Below are 16,742 nucleotides of genomic sequence, written 5' to 3' on the forward strand. Positions count from 1 at the left end.
ACAAGGATTCCCCAGGGTTTCTGCTATAGACAAGCAGGAAATAGAAAATGACTTGTGCAGGAACAAATTGCTCACATCCTATGGAGATGAGAAGAGATTGAATTATAGAGGCAAAATGAGCTGGAAGAAAGAGTATGACTGGACTGGGAAACCCCAGCAGAGTATCTGTGTGAGCAGGCCTGTCTTAGGAAGAGTCACACACTAGACTCCGTGAATTTCTTAGGATGACAAATTTCAGTTGTAAAGAGTGTAATTATGGAAATAAACACAAAACCAAAATGTTTAAGGACAGTGGGAGATAGCTTTACCTGTGACTATCTAGAAACTCTGAACTCATGAGTCTTATTTCTTACTCTGTCCTAGACTTCCAAAACAAACTTGGTCAATTTGTTTCTTCTCTCTGTATTTTAATTCCCCATGCATAGCTGCATTTGTCTACCCCACCCACGGGTATGACTTGAGGACAAATACATCCATCCCTGAGGAGCTCTTAAACACAATGCTGTTTGGAGTCATCTAAGAAGTTAGAGGTATAAAAGAAAAAAAAAAAAAGTAGACTTGCCAAATGTTGAGGTAAAACAGTGCTGGACATAAAAAATAAAAATAAATCATGCATCTGCTTTTAATGTCTCCTCAAGCCTGTGCAAACCTTTCTTGTATCACATCCATTTGGTGTAAAAGGGCTGCAGTGTATCAGTGCATGTCATAACTTGCAGACATACTATTAAAAAGGGACAAGTTAACACAAGATACTCCTGTGGATTCAACTCAAAGTTTTATTTACGGTGTAAGTAAAGCTGCTGAACTTTATTTTCTTTTGGGAAACTTGTGTTTTCTGCTTGGTCTCTGGGCTCCCTAGCTAGCTATTCTTACTGTCTGACTATCTGCATCTCAGCCTGGGCATCTTTTGAATTGTCTTCTATTTAAAAATGTTTCTTTCCTTCCTCTTTATAATTTTGCAGATATATATTTGTAATATTTTGTTTTAAAAGTGTTAAGTTAGCTCTACATACTTGCAGGATGCATCAAATTTATCTGGTGAAACCAGTGGAAGAAACTCCCCAATGTCACATACCTTCTACATTGCGCCTGCTTGTACTGTTTACAGTCAGTCCTGGTTTGAGAGTCCAGCTCAGATTTGACATGGTTGTTTTCTTTATAATTGTTGAGGCATTAAACTAGGCTGGGAAGGAAGGGATGCAGAAACTATGGTAGTGTGTTCACTCGTTCCTGCGTTTTGTTCTGAACTTCCCTTGGATGTGACGTGCTGGACGCTATGCTCCGAGTGCTGAAGCGGTGTTCCGTTGTCCTCCTTCCCTAGTCACTACTGACCCTACAGCACACGCACCTTGAGCATCAAAAAGTGTGTCAAAAGCCTTGCCTAATGTGATGATGGATAGATAGCCTTGAGGAAGACATATTGGGGAAAAAAATGCTTAAGATATCATGATAATCTGAGAATCAGGAACCTGTGATGGATGATAAATGTGAGAGAAAGAGCAAGATGTCAAAGTAGTGGAAATAAGGGAGCAGAAAAACAAGCTGGAAAGGCAGAAATAAATGATGCAGTGTGAAAGACAAATAAAAACATGAATTGGAGACAGGTGCCCAGGCTAGCACAGAATCTTTCCAGAATTGCTATTTTACTGCTGATCTTTGTTGTTATGTGTTAGTTCCCTCTTTAATCAGTGTTAGCTCTGAAGGTGTCATTGCTTCCTGAGCTTGAACCTGGGAAGTGCCGGTGTTCTGGTCATGACGCTGCATGATTGCATGCTGAACTTCAACGTGTGAGAGTCATTGATTCTTACTGGATTCGGTATCACTTCTGGATTCAGTATCACTTCTGCGTTTTTTGTGTGTTTTATAAAGCACGTAGAAAATAATAACATGTTTAACCCAGATGCTAAGCCTTGTTACATGCTTTCAGAATCTTTTTTTCTGTGAAAGCATCCTGTCTGGATTTTTTTGCCCTGGCTCTGTAGCATTTCTACACCTTTAAAGGTTCACCAGAAGACAGTAGCTCTGTATGTCAGAATTAATTGGGCAGCATGTCAGTGCAGGGACACGTTTTGAGTGTGTGTGAAAATGCCCTATTAATGTATTCTTCTGTGCATGTTTTCTTGTGGTTTTTCTTTTCCTCTTTAAGCAGGTGTGTGGAGGGAGGCATTCCCATGGCATACGAAGAGTGCTGTAAGACTTACTGTAATCATGCAGAACAGTTTCTATTATCCTTGCCATGCTGGTATTCTTTGGTTGAAGCTGCTGTACGCAGAACTAGAGAAAAGTTCATTGTTTCAGAGCATCCTCTTCTCGGAGAAGGCAGAGACTGGAAAGGCGATGCTCATTTGGATCCCTTCCAGTAGGGATACTTAAATTTTGAGAAACACATGTTTATCTGTGCAAATCTGCCAGGCTTCTGGCTACTACTCTGTTTGGGCAGATGCTTCTTAATTCCATAAGGAGAACAAAAGGAATAAGATATGTGAGACAAGAGGCCCTGCTGTCTCCCAGTTAGCAGCGAAACCAGCATGCACCAGGGAGCGGGTTACACCTCTGAAAAAGCAGTTTCTTTTCAACTGGATGTGTTCTGGCAGTCCTCCAAAGAGTTTGGCACAGCTAGGTCGATGAAATTTGGTACTCCTTTGGACAATGATTCCATAAATACCACTTGTGTATTATTCTTAATCGCTGAAACAGCCTTGTAAAGCTAAAACAAATGGCTTCCATTTCACAGTAGGGTAACAGGCTGCAGGAAGGCGTATAGCAATAGGGCTGAGTTTAGAATAGAGGAGACCCCAGTACTGTAGCACTGAAAAGGTTTTAAAATTGCTGAGTAAGATTTGTCAGCTCTCTAGTTTGCATTGCTTAAAAGATGTGTGGTGTTGTATTGTGCTACAGGGCAATATGCATCGTAATGTTGAGCTTTAAGTATCAGCAAGGTGTGTTCGGTGTCAGGTGGACAGCACATACCCATTAAGCCCCTGATGTGCTGCTGGCTGGGGGCTCGTAGGCAGTGCTTTCAGGACAATGAAAGCTATATACTAGCTGTCAAATGTGCTGTTCAAATTTCTTATTCAAGATTACGATCACTTGAAGAGCGTATCAATATTTTAAAATTAAATCATTAGTTGGATGTGGGGTAATGAGAGATGCAAGCATCTGTGCTAATTGGGATAATCAAATTTCACATTTCTCCCAGCATCAGTTGATAATCATAAAATGGTCCCCCTTTTATCACCTCAGTGCAGCTTCCCACAGCTTTATGAAGATTTTTCTTTTCCTTGGAAGCATCCTGCTAAAGGCAGGCAAATCTGCCTGGCCCTGAGTGTCATTTGCTGCAGCAAATCACACTTTAATGAGCCGGCTGACCTTTGGATATGGAGTAGCACCTTCTAGGGGGTGGAGTTTGTGAAGCATGTCTGTGTGTCTAAGGACTGGTATTTTTACTGTGAAAGGGTTTCTCCTTTAGATTAGGTGAAGGAGACTTGTGCATCAGCAGAACCAGAACTCAGGTATATTGACTTCATGACCTTAATTTATGAACTTCTTGGGTTCAGAATCTTTTACTTTATTGCAGTTATAGAGACTGAAGCACTGTGCAGCCCATTCTTTGAGTGCTACTACAATGCAATGAAAGCCTAATTGCATTTACTTCTGAAAAGGTGTCTAGTCACTGCAAATAAAAACTGAAGCCCCACAGAATGTGTGTGCATGCAAAGATTATCCAGTTAATTTAAAGGACGTTTTAAATTTAATTTTATATATATGTATTTTTAATTTTAGGAATCTTTCGAAGAAATACCAACCCAAAAAGAACTCCAAAGAAGAGGAGGAATACAGGTATGTTCATGATCCACTGCTGGGTGAGCATGTGTTGATGGAGGAAGGGGAAGAGGTTGGGTTACCAACTAGGATTTGGCTTGTAAACCAAAGATTTTAAAGTCAAGTGAAAGAGTATAGAAATTATACATGCAGAAACAGGCTGATATGGTAGATACTAAGGAGTAGATTTTCAAAGTTTGGATTCGGTCTGTAACTACTCAATTCCCTTTATATGTTGTGGTTTCTGGATGCCTGGTTTGGGGGGGTTTGTTTTGTTTTTTTCATGTACTTTAAAAACTTTAAGCCAGACTGTGCTTAAAGTCCTGGCTCTTTGAAGTGAGGATCTTTCAGCAACAGAAACAGTTGTTAATTTTAGCATGAAACTTGAGCAGTTTGCGTAAGTATTAAATTACTCAAATGGACTGACAACACAGATTAGTAAAGGGATAATGTTATAACGCCACAGAGAAACCAGTGGTTCTTGAAGAGTAAGGTGGAGGATGTAGTTTGTACTCCCAGTATCCCGGGATGGATCGACGCATGACTTGCTGCTGTTGCAGTACGTTGCGTGGCCTCAGCTGTCTGCTGTTGATTCACCTATTCAGACTGTATCTCCCTGGTGGCAGGGGACTAATGTAGTGCTTGCAGATAGCGACTGCAGCTCCTTCACTGAGTGACACTGCGGACATGGATACGAGTGATGATAGACCACATGTCATTAAGAACATTCCTGCCCTTGATGAGATTGAAGATATTCTTTAAAGAGAACTTTCTAGAGGAGGAGCTTTCTAAGAGACAAGCTATGAGCCAGAGCGAGAACCTTTTTCCTTAGAGCGCTCTGACTCTGAAGTTTCTCAACGTCAGTGTTTTGTAATGCTTTGAACAAAGGCATTGCAGAGTCTGACCCTGCAGCCTTGTATTGCAGGAGGCTGCTCTGCCTCTGGAGAGCCCAGCAGCAGACTCAAACCCTTGACCTTGAAATTTGAAACATTTCAAATGAGTTTGCATACGGGTTCAACTGTATGGTTATATTAATTTAGATTTTTGGGTCAGACCCCCAAGCCGCTTATACAGCTACTGTAGTGGCTCGTATTAACAGAGATAACAGCCTTTTCATTTAGTTTTTCATTTATTTTTAGTAACATTGTTTGGGAATCATTTATGCCATTGTTTCCTGAGATATTGATATTTACCCATGGAAGCTTATGTGACCAGCACATCAGCTGTTTTGGTCTGTACCTGGGATTAGGAATAGATCTGTCTTTGGGTAGCTATACCATAAATGGGTATTTTGAGTTTACTACAACCTTTTTTGACACATCTTTCATTGCTGGAAAAGGATATTGGAGTTAAACGATTCACCTGATGTGGCACAGAAGATCCTGTGTATCCTTTGCCCTTTTAAATAGAGCGTTCACCTCAGTATAGTTTCCTCGTGTCTCTAAACAATGTCTGGGGATTTGTCATGCAACCTTTGGGTGCCTCGGATGCTGCTTTGAGACAGCCTGTCTAAAAATGATTTGTTTTCAAGCTTATTGTCAGTCTGTAGTTCTATGGCTTTGATGCCCTGTCTTTCGCAACTGGGATTTCTCTTGAGGCACCACAGCTTGACTCTGAATGTGGCTGCTTGTACTGGACTATATTTTTAGTCTCTTTTTTTAGTTTCTTTTTGTGTTTTTTTTCTCTGCCTTTTTCATCCCTACTTGTACCACTTCCCTCTATTCACTCTAAATCTCTCCCTCTTTGCTTTGCTTTTTCACCTTTAGGTCATGCTATCAGTGCAGACTGCCACCATGTAATATCAATAGTTTTTCTAGTATGTATAAGTGCAGTGCTTCAAAGCTGCTGTTTTCCAGCTGACCAGCACAGCCAGCTGGGGTATTTAAATGCAGCTCTGTTAGCTCTGTGCTGAATATGTTAGTGACATAATCTGCTGTTTTAGATTGTGTGCACAGATGTTCGTTTCTTCATTTTAATAATACATGGAATGTTGTATAGGAGATTATTGTATATGAAAAATAAACCTTGCGATGGAAGGTACTAAAAAATACGGGTTCACAATGAACATCTGGTTAGTAAACTCGCTACCTTTTTGAAAACTTTATACAACTATAGCTGATTTAAATCCAATTTACACCATGAAAAGTTTTCTTTTCTGTACTATGCTAGCCAAAAAGTTGGTTGCTTAGACAGGATTTTGCCAGGTAGAGTACACTGATGACTCTGTGCACTGAATTGTAGGACTTGAAAGAGTATAACTAGAAATGTTTGGTGAATAGAGATTAGAATAGTGAAGTCTCAGAGCTGTGCTGATAAAAAAACCTGGCACTCTAAAACTGTGATATTTTAAGAGCCAATGTCAAACTGTCTAAATTGAGATTAATTTATCAGACAACTGTCAGTGTGTGGGATAGGCTTCCTTTTGAGAAATTCCTTCAAGTGAATCTGTGCTAATCCATATTCAGTCTCATGTAGCAATACTAAATGCTGAAGGATACAACCTCCCTTTGCAGTGTGTCTTTCTGAAAAGAAAGAGACTAAAAGCAGAATGCGTTTTTGTCCTCTGCAGGTACACATCAACTAGAGCCTTCCTAGCCACTTTAAATGAAATGAATGACTATGCCGGACAGCATGAGGTCATTTCAGAGAACATGACCTCTCTTATCACTGGAGAGTTAACACGCTATGTGCAGGAGCTGAAACAGGAGAGGAAATCGGTAATTGATAATTTTTTATTATTCACAATTCATTGCTATTTAAGACAGATAATTAGTAGTAGGGGAGTTCAATGTTAAGCAAAATTTATTTGTAATTAATAAACATGAGCTTTGATAATGAACCAAGCATTAAAAAAGCGGGTTACGTGCCCTGGCCAAGTCACTGAACCATTTGAATCAAATGTTATAAAAGCAGACAGCAATGCCTTCAGGAGAATTCCTGCTAAATAAGGTCAGAGACCCATCTGTGCTTAAGGCTCTGTTAGCCAAAAGCTTGTTTAGGGAAGAGTCCAGCAGCACTGTGTAAAGTCTGAAATAAACAGAGAAACTGTATTACTGAGACTGATTGAGAGAATTATTAGGATCTTGGTTCACATTTTCCTGCTTCTCAGCCAGATCTGGTCAAGAGAACTTTCTAAAAAATTATCCTAATGAGAAATATGGGGTCTGTCTCGTTTTGTGATGGTGGGGAATCTGGTTTTCAACCTGTTATCCTTCAAGACTGGTAGAATTGAGAGCTTTATGTTAGTACTCTCTTTTAGCTGGTAGTTTAGGAACCTATGTGCCTGCTACAGTAAATGTTCAAAGGTGATTAATTTGCATGTCACCAGCTCTGAAAGGCATATAGTTGAACCCTTTTATCCCTGGCATGAGTGGGCATAAAATAATGATTCTAAACATTATTGTTACAAATACTTGTAACACAGGTGTAAAATGACTAAGTAAAATGCAACAAGGCAGGGGAGCATCAGGGCAGTATATTTCATTTCCAGACTGTTGGTCCATTATGGAAAGTACAAAGGTACTCTTGCTCAGTCTAGCAAAACTTAGGCATTCATGAATAGTCCCACTAAACGTTAAGCAACTGTTGAAGTGCTGTGCGGGATCAGAGTCCTGGAAATTACCATCTTTTCTCAAGTGTAGTATTAGGATGGTAAATCTGTCAACAGGCATACCTTTAATTTGCAGAATGGTGTGTAATCTTTCAGGGACATAATATTTTGGCAGCAACATGGAAAGATGTGATGAGAATGTTTTCTCGGCGACTTTTATGACCTTTTATTCACATGGACTCTGTAAATAAGCAAAGCAAAAAAAGGATTGTAGTATGGCATTTTTCTGTCACTTCTAATGTTTTTACCTAATTTTTCAATTATATGGGCGTATAAGGTGCTTGGAATATCTATTAGACATTTTAAGTATAATGAAAGAGGGCTTGCTATCTTTCTTGTAAAGAATGAGAAGTAACTGTATTGCTTTTTTGTTTTGTTTGTAGAGTTTTGTAGTAAATATGGCTTATAAGTAATGGGTGAGTGACAGGAAAATTATTTTAATGTTGGTCGAGTGATAACAGCATGGGAACAGCAAAAAAAACAACTGACAGTGTATTTACCTGCTGTTGCTGATAATTCTTAACCTTTAACAGAAAACAGTTGTCAGTCATGGTTGGTTGTTCTGTTCTTGTAACATGAATATAAACTCTATGAATTACTTGTCTGAGTCCTGTAGATATCTCATTTATGAGCAAATGGTTTTGAAAAGGAAACTGCTTCCGCCTTCAGGCATTTTTTTAACGTAGCTTCTCTCACTTCATACTGTAAAACACAAAGGCATCAATCATGCTGGGATCTGCGGGAGGGGAAGGTGGTGGTTGTGTAAATATCACAGACGACTGATGCTTTGGCAAAACCTTTTATGATACGAATTGATGAATGGCTTGGTATTTCGAGAAATTTTGCTACCAGAGTTCTCGTGCTCGCTGCTTGATACATCATCAGCTGTTATGCTACAAGTTCATAGAATCATAGAATTATTTAGGTTGGAAAAGACCCTTAAGATCGAGTCCAACCATTAACCTAACACTACCAAGTCCACCAGGTTGCTATAAGCTGTAAGAAAAGATGATCACTTCTGGGCCTAGGGCCACACGTAGGAATTGGGAGACCCACATTCTTGTCCACAGTGTCTTGTATCATTTGGATTAAGTCATTCAAATACCTGTAAAATGGAACAAATTTCCAGTTATTTCAGTATGACTGAGAGAGATCATCACCCTTGCTCTTTTTGTTGTAATTTCCCACCTGGAAGATGGAAATGATGCACAGAGGTGTCATAAGAATAAATGTGTGAAAGATGGACTCAAATACAGCAGAAAGTAGTCAGGCAAATATATCGGACAAGAGTTTGGAAACCCCTTTGATATGCAATAGGAATTGTGCATTTAATACAGTCATGGGGCATGAGGGTGATTGTCCTGGGGTTAAACCACGACAGTGGTGATCTTTAAACACTGCATGCCTCCATTACTCTGTTTTCATGCTCATTTAGCTCTATTGATTAAAGTGGAATTACACCAGCAGATGATTGGGGTCACACAATAATAAATCACACTTGTTTTCCCTTGACAAGTACAAGCCCGTGGCCTGTAAGCAGGGCAGAACCTGATAGTATATATAAGCCTTACATTGGTTTTATGCTGGATAAAATTCATTTGGCATGCAATTTTTACATATGTTGGATTTGTTTGACTACTGTGAAAGGTGTATTTGATGGCTGCCTATGTCATGTTTTTCCATACAAGAGAGTAGCTAACGGTGAAAATAAGGGAAGAAGCAGCTAATCAAAAACAGGCAGGACAGTCTGAGGTTGGACAAGTGGGATGATTTGCAAATTCACAGTGGTTCTGCGCTGTTCAAAAGACAGATACTTCCTCTTTCCTCTGGCCTGGTTTGGAGCTCGGGAGAGTTCTGGGTTACTTTTATGTTTTTACAGATCATGTGCTTTGTTGCATGATGGTTTTTGATCATCAGAAAACGGTAGGAAAAATCAGGCGAAGACTCTTTTTGTGAAACTTGAGTATCTTTAGCAACAAAGGTCAATCAGTGCATTAAACTTTATCGTATTGCACATTCCTCTTCCATAGGACAGCCGTCGTTGATGTTATCACCGTACCAGATGAGTTGTTTCGCCCTCACAGTCACTGAAGTTAGGCATACACCCAGCCTGCTTTTCACACACACGTGTGTGCCTGTGAGAGGGAGAACTCCTTGCGCTGTTTCAGTTCTTCCCAGCTGCCTAGTGAAGTGAAACTCTTTAGAGTACAGTTCCTCACTTCAACAACTTCTTGTATTCTCTTGATCTTAGTGTGTCCATGCTCCCATGTGAGTAATTCCCATCTTCAGCCAGGATCTTGCTAGCTGCTGCAAAGCTAAAATTTCAGTTCTATTCTATGCATGAAGGTCATGTCCCATCCACCTTCCTTTTGAGGTTATTGAGGCCAGACGCATGCGACTGAATTCCTCTTCACTGTACGAAGACCTCCATCACCAAGCCACACAAATGAGTTGGGGATCGCCTCTCAGAGCGGTTCAGGGGGAGAACTTGCTTCTGCAGTCATTCTTTGTGCCACCCCAATTTCACCAAAACCTTACTTTGGAGTAGCTGTGGAAGGTGTCAAGTTTGAGCTTGGGGCCCTGCAGTATTACAAAATTGGGTCTTAATCTTGCTTGTCTGTGACAAAAGAGGAGGAGATGATCCCAGTAGTGTCAAGAGGGGTGTTTGGACTTGACTTCACGAGCATTAACAGGTAATACGTTTCCAGGTTGGAAATGTACTCAAGAGTTCTTCTACTCCCACCCGTTGTGACTGTTGCTGGTTGTGATAGTAGCTCTAAGCAGACCAGTTATTCTCCATATGAGAGAAAGACCACCAGCATTTTGATTGCTTAGGTGAAGGAATCTGCTTCTCCGCATTGCTGCGCCTGCCAAGTTACTCAGCATGCTTTGTTCTATTAAAAAAAAAAAAGTCTAGACACTGGGGGCTTTTTGCTACCCTCCTTTTGGGTGACGCCTAAGAGGACTTCTGAGCCAACATGTAGCCAGTGTGGCCCAAGCATTGAGAATTTCATTTTTTTCTTAAAGCTTCACGGGATATAGCTTGGTTTAGGTATTCTCTCAACTGTGTCTGAGGAAAACCCTCAATAGTGTAGTTTGTCCGGATAGAAATTCAAGAATTAATTCCTAGGACAATTCTGATTTAGATCTGTGGTCACAAACTAGGTCTGACTCACGGTCTCCTCTGGCAGCAGCTGCTCTGTGTAGCTGTTGCTCGTGTCAGCTTTGCTAGAAATGTATTTGGGAGTCGTGAACTATCCCTCTTATTACTGCTGCTGCTTTCACCTCTACCTCCACCTCCCCTTGAGGGTAGGCTGGCTCCGTACAATCAAGCATAAAAGTCAAGTACAAGCCAAGAGCTTTGCTGCAGACTGAACTGGTGCAGCACTGGGATTCTGTGGTTGGGAGAGAATTTACCTGATGTCAATACGTTCCATTTTGTGTCGGGATAGAAGGGGACCGGGGAATGAATGCATCCTTATGGGTACCGTGAGGGCAAAAATGGTCTGGTTCTTTATGGTGGAGCGTGTGCGCCCTCCCTGTGTGTATTCATACAGGGGGTCCACATGTCAGAGAACTTTCTGTTTCTTGTAGACTCTCAGGTGTTGATGAAAAGTAAATAATTGGAGGAATTCTGCCATGTTCATTCATTCTGAATAGTGCCCTGTTCTGCAAATAGTCCTGTGGTTTTCAACAGGATTTCTCACGGCGTAATGCACCATGCAAGCATGAAACAGGATGGCAGAATACGACCGTGTCAAGTGCACAATGGATTTTTCCGTGTTGCATTTTGGATGTGCCTCAAGGTGTCCGTGTGTTTGGAGGACAGCTGTGCTTTGTGCTGCAGAGGTGCAAAGAGACATTGCTGCCTTCCAGAAATGACAAACTAATGGCAAAGCGGGTAGCAGGAAGAGGAAAAGAGAGACAGTGAAAGGAAGTGATTTGCCAAACTTCAAACTTCAGGTTGACGAGATTCAAGCTGAGCTTTCCCCAGCTCGTGTTCTGTGACTAACCCACTTCCAGCTTACTGCCCCATGAATGGAGTTAGAAGTATTTAGGTTTAATCTAAGCATAAAGCTATAAAATTAAACATTAATAAACAGTTATGTTGCCAGGTAGAAGCTTTGCAGGAGCTATTTATGAACAGAAGGAAAACTCTGGGCATTTATGGGAGATTTTGTTGTGCTCGATAAATACACTGCACAATGACCCAACTCCACATATTCCTCCTCTCTGTCTTACAAGATATTTCAGCTGTATTTCATTAAGTTAAGTTGTACCAATAGAGTGTTAAGTAGCTATAAGAAATGAAAAAATGCAGAAGATTGTGTAGGAAAGATCATCATAAATTCTGGCACAAATGGCACAAATTTAATGAAACTGTGTTAAATATTTGTACGTATCATCTAATCGTGCTGTGAAGGACTGTTCTGGGATGGAAAAAGCAAGTGCTTATTACGAAAGTTTCCAAGAACACTTTTGTGTGGAAAACTAGTAATAATATGCCATCCAGCTGAAAGGTATAATGTGAACTTTGGATTTAGCAGGGTTCAAGTTGAGACCACTGGACTTAAATATCCTGCTCTACCCAGTTTTGAATGGATACATTGAACTATGAAATAATAGTTCAAATAAATAAATTGGCTTCTGTTTACTACGTGAAGGATTCTGACTGGGAAACAAAATATGGTTACAAACAAATGTACTTACATTTTCTGTGAATTAGCCTGAATATTGCACTGCAGAGCACAGCCTGTTAGAGGGACGAGATGAGAGATGTCTTCTATAGAGAGTAACATTTCCTGCTCCAGTGCATGACTGTGAAATGCCCGAGGGCGAGAGGGGTTGAGCATCGGCCATGTATGTATTTTTTCCTTTGTGCTCTATCAAGACAACCGCAGAGATCGTCCTAAAATGGAAGAGCAACAAGAAAGCCATGCTAGTAGAGCATGCCTTAACTGAGGTACATGATACATGTGGGTATAGTTAGCTGCCATTTTAGTTAACGTGCAATATTTTATATATCTGATGCAGGTCTTAATACTTGTGTGTGGGTATATGCATACCCACAGGTATATGTAAACAGCTGAAAGGTTGCAGCTATTTAAAGAAATAAGAAGTATTTCTTTGCCTGTTGAGGCATTAACTTGTACATCTTCTAGTTTTCTTATCACTGCAAGAGTTGTACGGGACTGTTCAGACCGTTTCTATGGAGGGGGGAGACATTCTGTTGAGATAGCATTTCTTGGTTGTGGATCAGTGGAAGAAAAGCTTTGTGACGAGACTGGGAACTAGAAGAGGTAGAAGCTAGAGTAGCATGCTCCTTTATTCTCGTTGAAGGATTTACAAACCACAAATGTCTTTTCTTCATACCTCAGTTTTTAGTAGTAATGTTGGATCTCCCTTTGAAAAGCCCATGGGTTTGCTCTCCGAGAGCACTTTGGCACAGCTAGGCTTTTAAGGACGTGATGAGCCCCCAAGGGTGGATGCCAGGGTACATGATCTCCAAACAACCTGTCATACCTGTTTGTGCTCACTGAATCCAGGGCCGTCTGGCCTGCTGCCCTGAAGCCAGATGGTTCAGCAGGACCGCTCGAAGCGTTGGCCAGCGTGGCAGAGTGCTCTCGAGGATCCCTGTAGCTTTGCTCCCATGGAGTTGTCCTGCTAAGCTGTAGGAGTGCGGTGCTGCTCTGCTGAGAGGGGAGCACGATGCACGGTTGTCTCTCTGCCCGAGAAGAAGTTACTCGGTTCTAAGTTACGATTCCCAGTATAAGGACTTAATCTGTCGTACGTAGCGTGAAAAGGCAAGTTACCGTAAATACTACTGCCACAGTGTCTTCTAGGTTTATGCTAATCACCACCATTCTGTTGTAGGCATGAGCAGCTAGTTCTGGTTGTCTTGTGCAGCTGAGCTGGTCTTTGTCTGAAGCCTGAGAAACTTTAGTCTTAGTGGTCTGTAACTGGAATTCCTTTGGAATGCACCACTTCAGGAGGAGACAATTCAAGTCAAATTCACATTAACCTTGAACAGATACTTGTATAACCTGTTTCAAGTTTGACCTGGTTGATAGGTATGTGTTAAGAACAACCTTCACGTGGAAGGTTGCAAAGGAGAACAGGGTTATGCCACAATATTAAGAAGTAGCACTGATGAACGTGTGTGAAGATAGTCATGTGTTTCATGTCAACGTTCACAGGACTGTCTTGTGCTACTCTTATTACAAATAAGAGCGATAAGACCTCAAGAGCATGTTGCTATTCTTGGAAACAAAGATTTCTTCTGAGGAGACTGTTTCCTGTCTTTTCGGCCAGGAAAAGAAAAACATTTGACAAGGCTTTTTGCAAATTGAGCTGAGAAAATTGAGGAAAAAATAATGTTCTGTAATTTCCGTCTCTGGTATGCTTTAATCACTGGCCATTATTTTAGGAATCACTAACAAAAATGGAGATAGAGTTTGAATTGGAGGAGGAAGTACTACATTGCTAGAGCTGTGTTTATATTGACTGTCAATATGAGCTGAGAGTGCCAGTTACTGGAGTCGAAGGTTACTGTTTATTCAGTGTGTTACATTATCTGGTTTGAAAATAGAATGAAGCAGCCTTGTCATATATCTCTTTTTTGAAAATCCTTAAATAGGATGTTGTCAAACGAACCATATGCTGTGCGTATAAATTTTTCTGACTGTTTCTAATAGAAACAGACTGTAGATATTTAACTGTGCAATCAATTGCTGTTTACTTCCTTAAGAAAAACAAGGCTGTCTTGTAACAGCCACCCTTAAAATGTTTCACATGGTCAGTTTCTGATACAGCATAAGCAGCCCTGTTGTCATAAGATGCTTTTAACTACATCTTGCTTTTCTACTACTCCTCTCAAAAGGTCAGGAAGAAGGTAAGAGGCATCTTCTAACAAGGTTTTGTTGTCTGCTCTGTGAGCTATGTGGCTATGTAAACCCTCTTGCATACCAAGAAAGTTTTGCAAAAATATCCCGCTGCTACGTATTGTAAGAGTGTTGGCAGTAACAGGCGCTGTATTGTAGGTAGCTCGCTCGCTGCTCCCAGTGTTTTGATCAACATGGGTGGAATCTGAGCCTAACAAAAGTCAATGAGAGTTTTGTCTTTGATTGCGCAGCAGCCAGGATTTCTCCCCAGCTGTTACAAACACAGTCAGCATGGTAATGAGGAGAGCACATCGATTGATTTGATTTAAAAAGGAAGAAATCTCACGCATACAGTGTGTCTTTATGTGGATTTCCTGCTTTTCCTGAAACTCTTCTTCCTGTACTGTAGCTGAGTATTCCTTGAGCTGGGAGTTTTTAGAATATAATGAATGCTTTTTAAAAAGTTGATCTAATCCACAGTCTTCATACAAGCAACTTAATACTGTGCTGAAAATCTCTCAAGTCTTAACAACTCCCGTGAGATCCTCTAAACCCTGGATTATTGGGTCTTACCCTGTGAGCGTAGAGGGGATGGAGGCATCCAGTCAAAACAAGGGCAGTGGTGGATTGTTCAGAGCACCCTGCGACATCCTATCTGCCTTGTGCTTTAACACACAGGAAAAAAGGACAGTCGTGGTCATGTAGCCAGTATGGTTCGGGTCTGGGTAATGCTGCTATGTTTTAAGCTATTTAGTAGGTCTAATGCTTGGATAAAATATTTTTCAGGGAAATCTTAAAGTTGGCATGGTGATTGCTAGTCTAAGACTCCAAAGTATAGATTAAAAGGTGATTTAGGGAGACAGAGTAACAAAACTTTCACTTTACTGTGTTTTTAATGTGTGCTTCAAATGCTGAGGATATGGCTGAAATGTCTGGAGGAAATCATGGCATGTGAACAATCGCCACCGCTGCTGCAAATGTCTTACTGGCACGCTTGAAGTGTGATTCATTAATTCGGTATCTTGTTCGTAATCTGAGTTTTTTAAATAGAAAGCCTGATTAGAGTGCATTAGTTTGGGCATTCAGTTTGGGGGAGGGGAAGTCGATATTGTATCAACTACTCTAAATTCATCACTGTGTGCTGCTGAAACGTGTGTGACTAATTAAGAATGGTAGTTTACCATATGATTTGCTAAATCATTTGTTGTGTTCCGATTTGCTGAATCATCAGGTGTGGAATAACTAATTATTTCATTTGATTAAAAAAAAAATCAAGGAAGAGTTGATCTTAAAGTTATTTTTGCTAATTTTTTTTGGGGGGGGAGGCGCTAAAAGGCTTTTGCTATTTAAGAAGATTTTAAAGTAAAGGAAATGAGTTTGCGGAAGTTGAAGATAGTACAGGGTTTGAGGAAACCGGAGGCTTCCTGTATGACTTTGAGCAGATCACTTAACCATACTGTCTCGATTTACTTACCCATAAAATGGGGGCAGTGAAGAAATACAGGCAGTTGGAAGGTACCACTTATTTGCTTTGTATAAAAATGAGTTTTTTGGAAGGCAGAAATCATCCTTTGAGGGCAAAAGATTTGCAAAAGCGCAAGTGCTCTCAATACATATTATATCTGTTATCATGTGTAGCTTTATCTCTCATAACAAGGATATATATATGGGATAACACAACAAGAATTGGGGGTTATAAATATATTTAGAAAATGGTTGAACTAAAAAAAAGCAATATTACAGTGAAATCTCCAAAATGTGATGCACCTGTATTTATCAAACTGTCACCTCAGTAATGCCCATTTTACATCTCAGTGCTCCATTTCTGTAAAAGAGCTTCTCGGGGGGGGGGGGGGGGGTGTGAGCAAAATGTAGCAAAATCTGAACAAGATGCAGCGATACTGCTCAGGCTTACTGCTTCTCTCGTATGTACTTCCAGCAGCTTGTAGAGTTTATTTTACAGAGAAGGCAAATTTGGAAATAACAGGGATGGCTTGTGCAAAATTAAAATTACATTATTGATTAACTACAAAGTGGTTTAAAAAAGATGAGTTCAGGGTAGTCCTGTTATCTGGTCCGCTTTTGATTCCAAGTCATCCTTCAGCCCCTATATACAACTGTGTTCTGTTAAATTAACTGGCATCTTGTTTTCCCAAGGTTTATGGGTCATTGACAGTATTAGGTTTCATGCAGGCCAGCTGCTCCCAAATCAAGTCCCTTCCTACACTCCGGCAAAGTCAGAGACGGAGAAGAGGGAAGCACACAAACAAAGGCTGGTGGAGGCTGGAAGTGCAGTATGAAAACAGCCAAGTAATTTTACTTGCAACTTCACTATTAGAGATTTCCACGTATTCCATGCTCGTTAGCAAAATGTTGAAAAATGCAGTGTTAAGTTACAGTTGTTCTTGGGACTGTTTGTGTTGCTCCTT

General features: G+C 40.5%; 1 protein-coding gene across 26 annotated transcripts in view; it reads left to right on the forward strand.

The window, feature by feature from the left end:
- Positions 1 to 16,742, forward strand: part of FNBP1 (formin binding protein 1) — a 110,247-nt gene that overhangs the window by 39,736 nt on the left and 53,769 nt on the right. For all 26 annotated transcript variants that reach the window (XM_075170281.1, XM_075170273.1, XM_075170271.1 and 23 more), the window contains exons 3-4: positions 3,784 to 3,840; positions 6,392 to 6,539. In XM_075170281.1, the coding sequence (XP_075026382.1) occupies positions 6,432 to 6,539 (108 nt within the window). In that variant the 5' untranslated portion in view covers positions 3,784 to 3,840; positions 6,392 to 6,431. The remainder of the gene's footprint in view (positions 1 to 3,783; positions 3,841 to 6,391; positions 6,540 to 16,742) is intronic.

This window comes from Calonectris borealis, chromosome 21 (genome assembly GCF_964195595.1).
Source record: "Calonectris borealis chromosome 21, bCalBor7.hap1.2, whole genome shotgun sequence".
Lineage (NCBI taxonomy): Eukaryota > Metazoa > Chordata > Aves > Procellariiformes > Procellariidae > Calonectris > Calonectris borealis.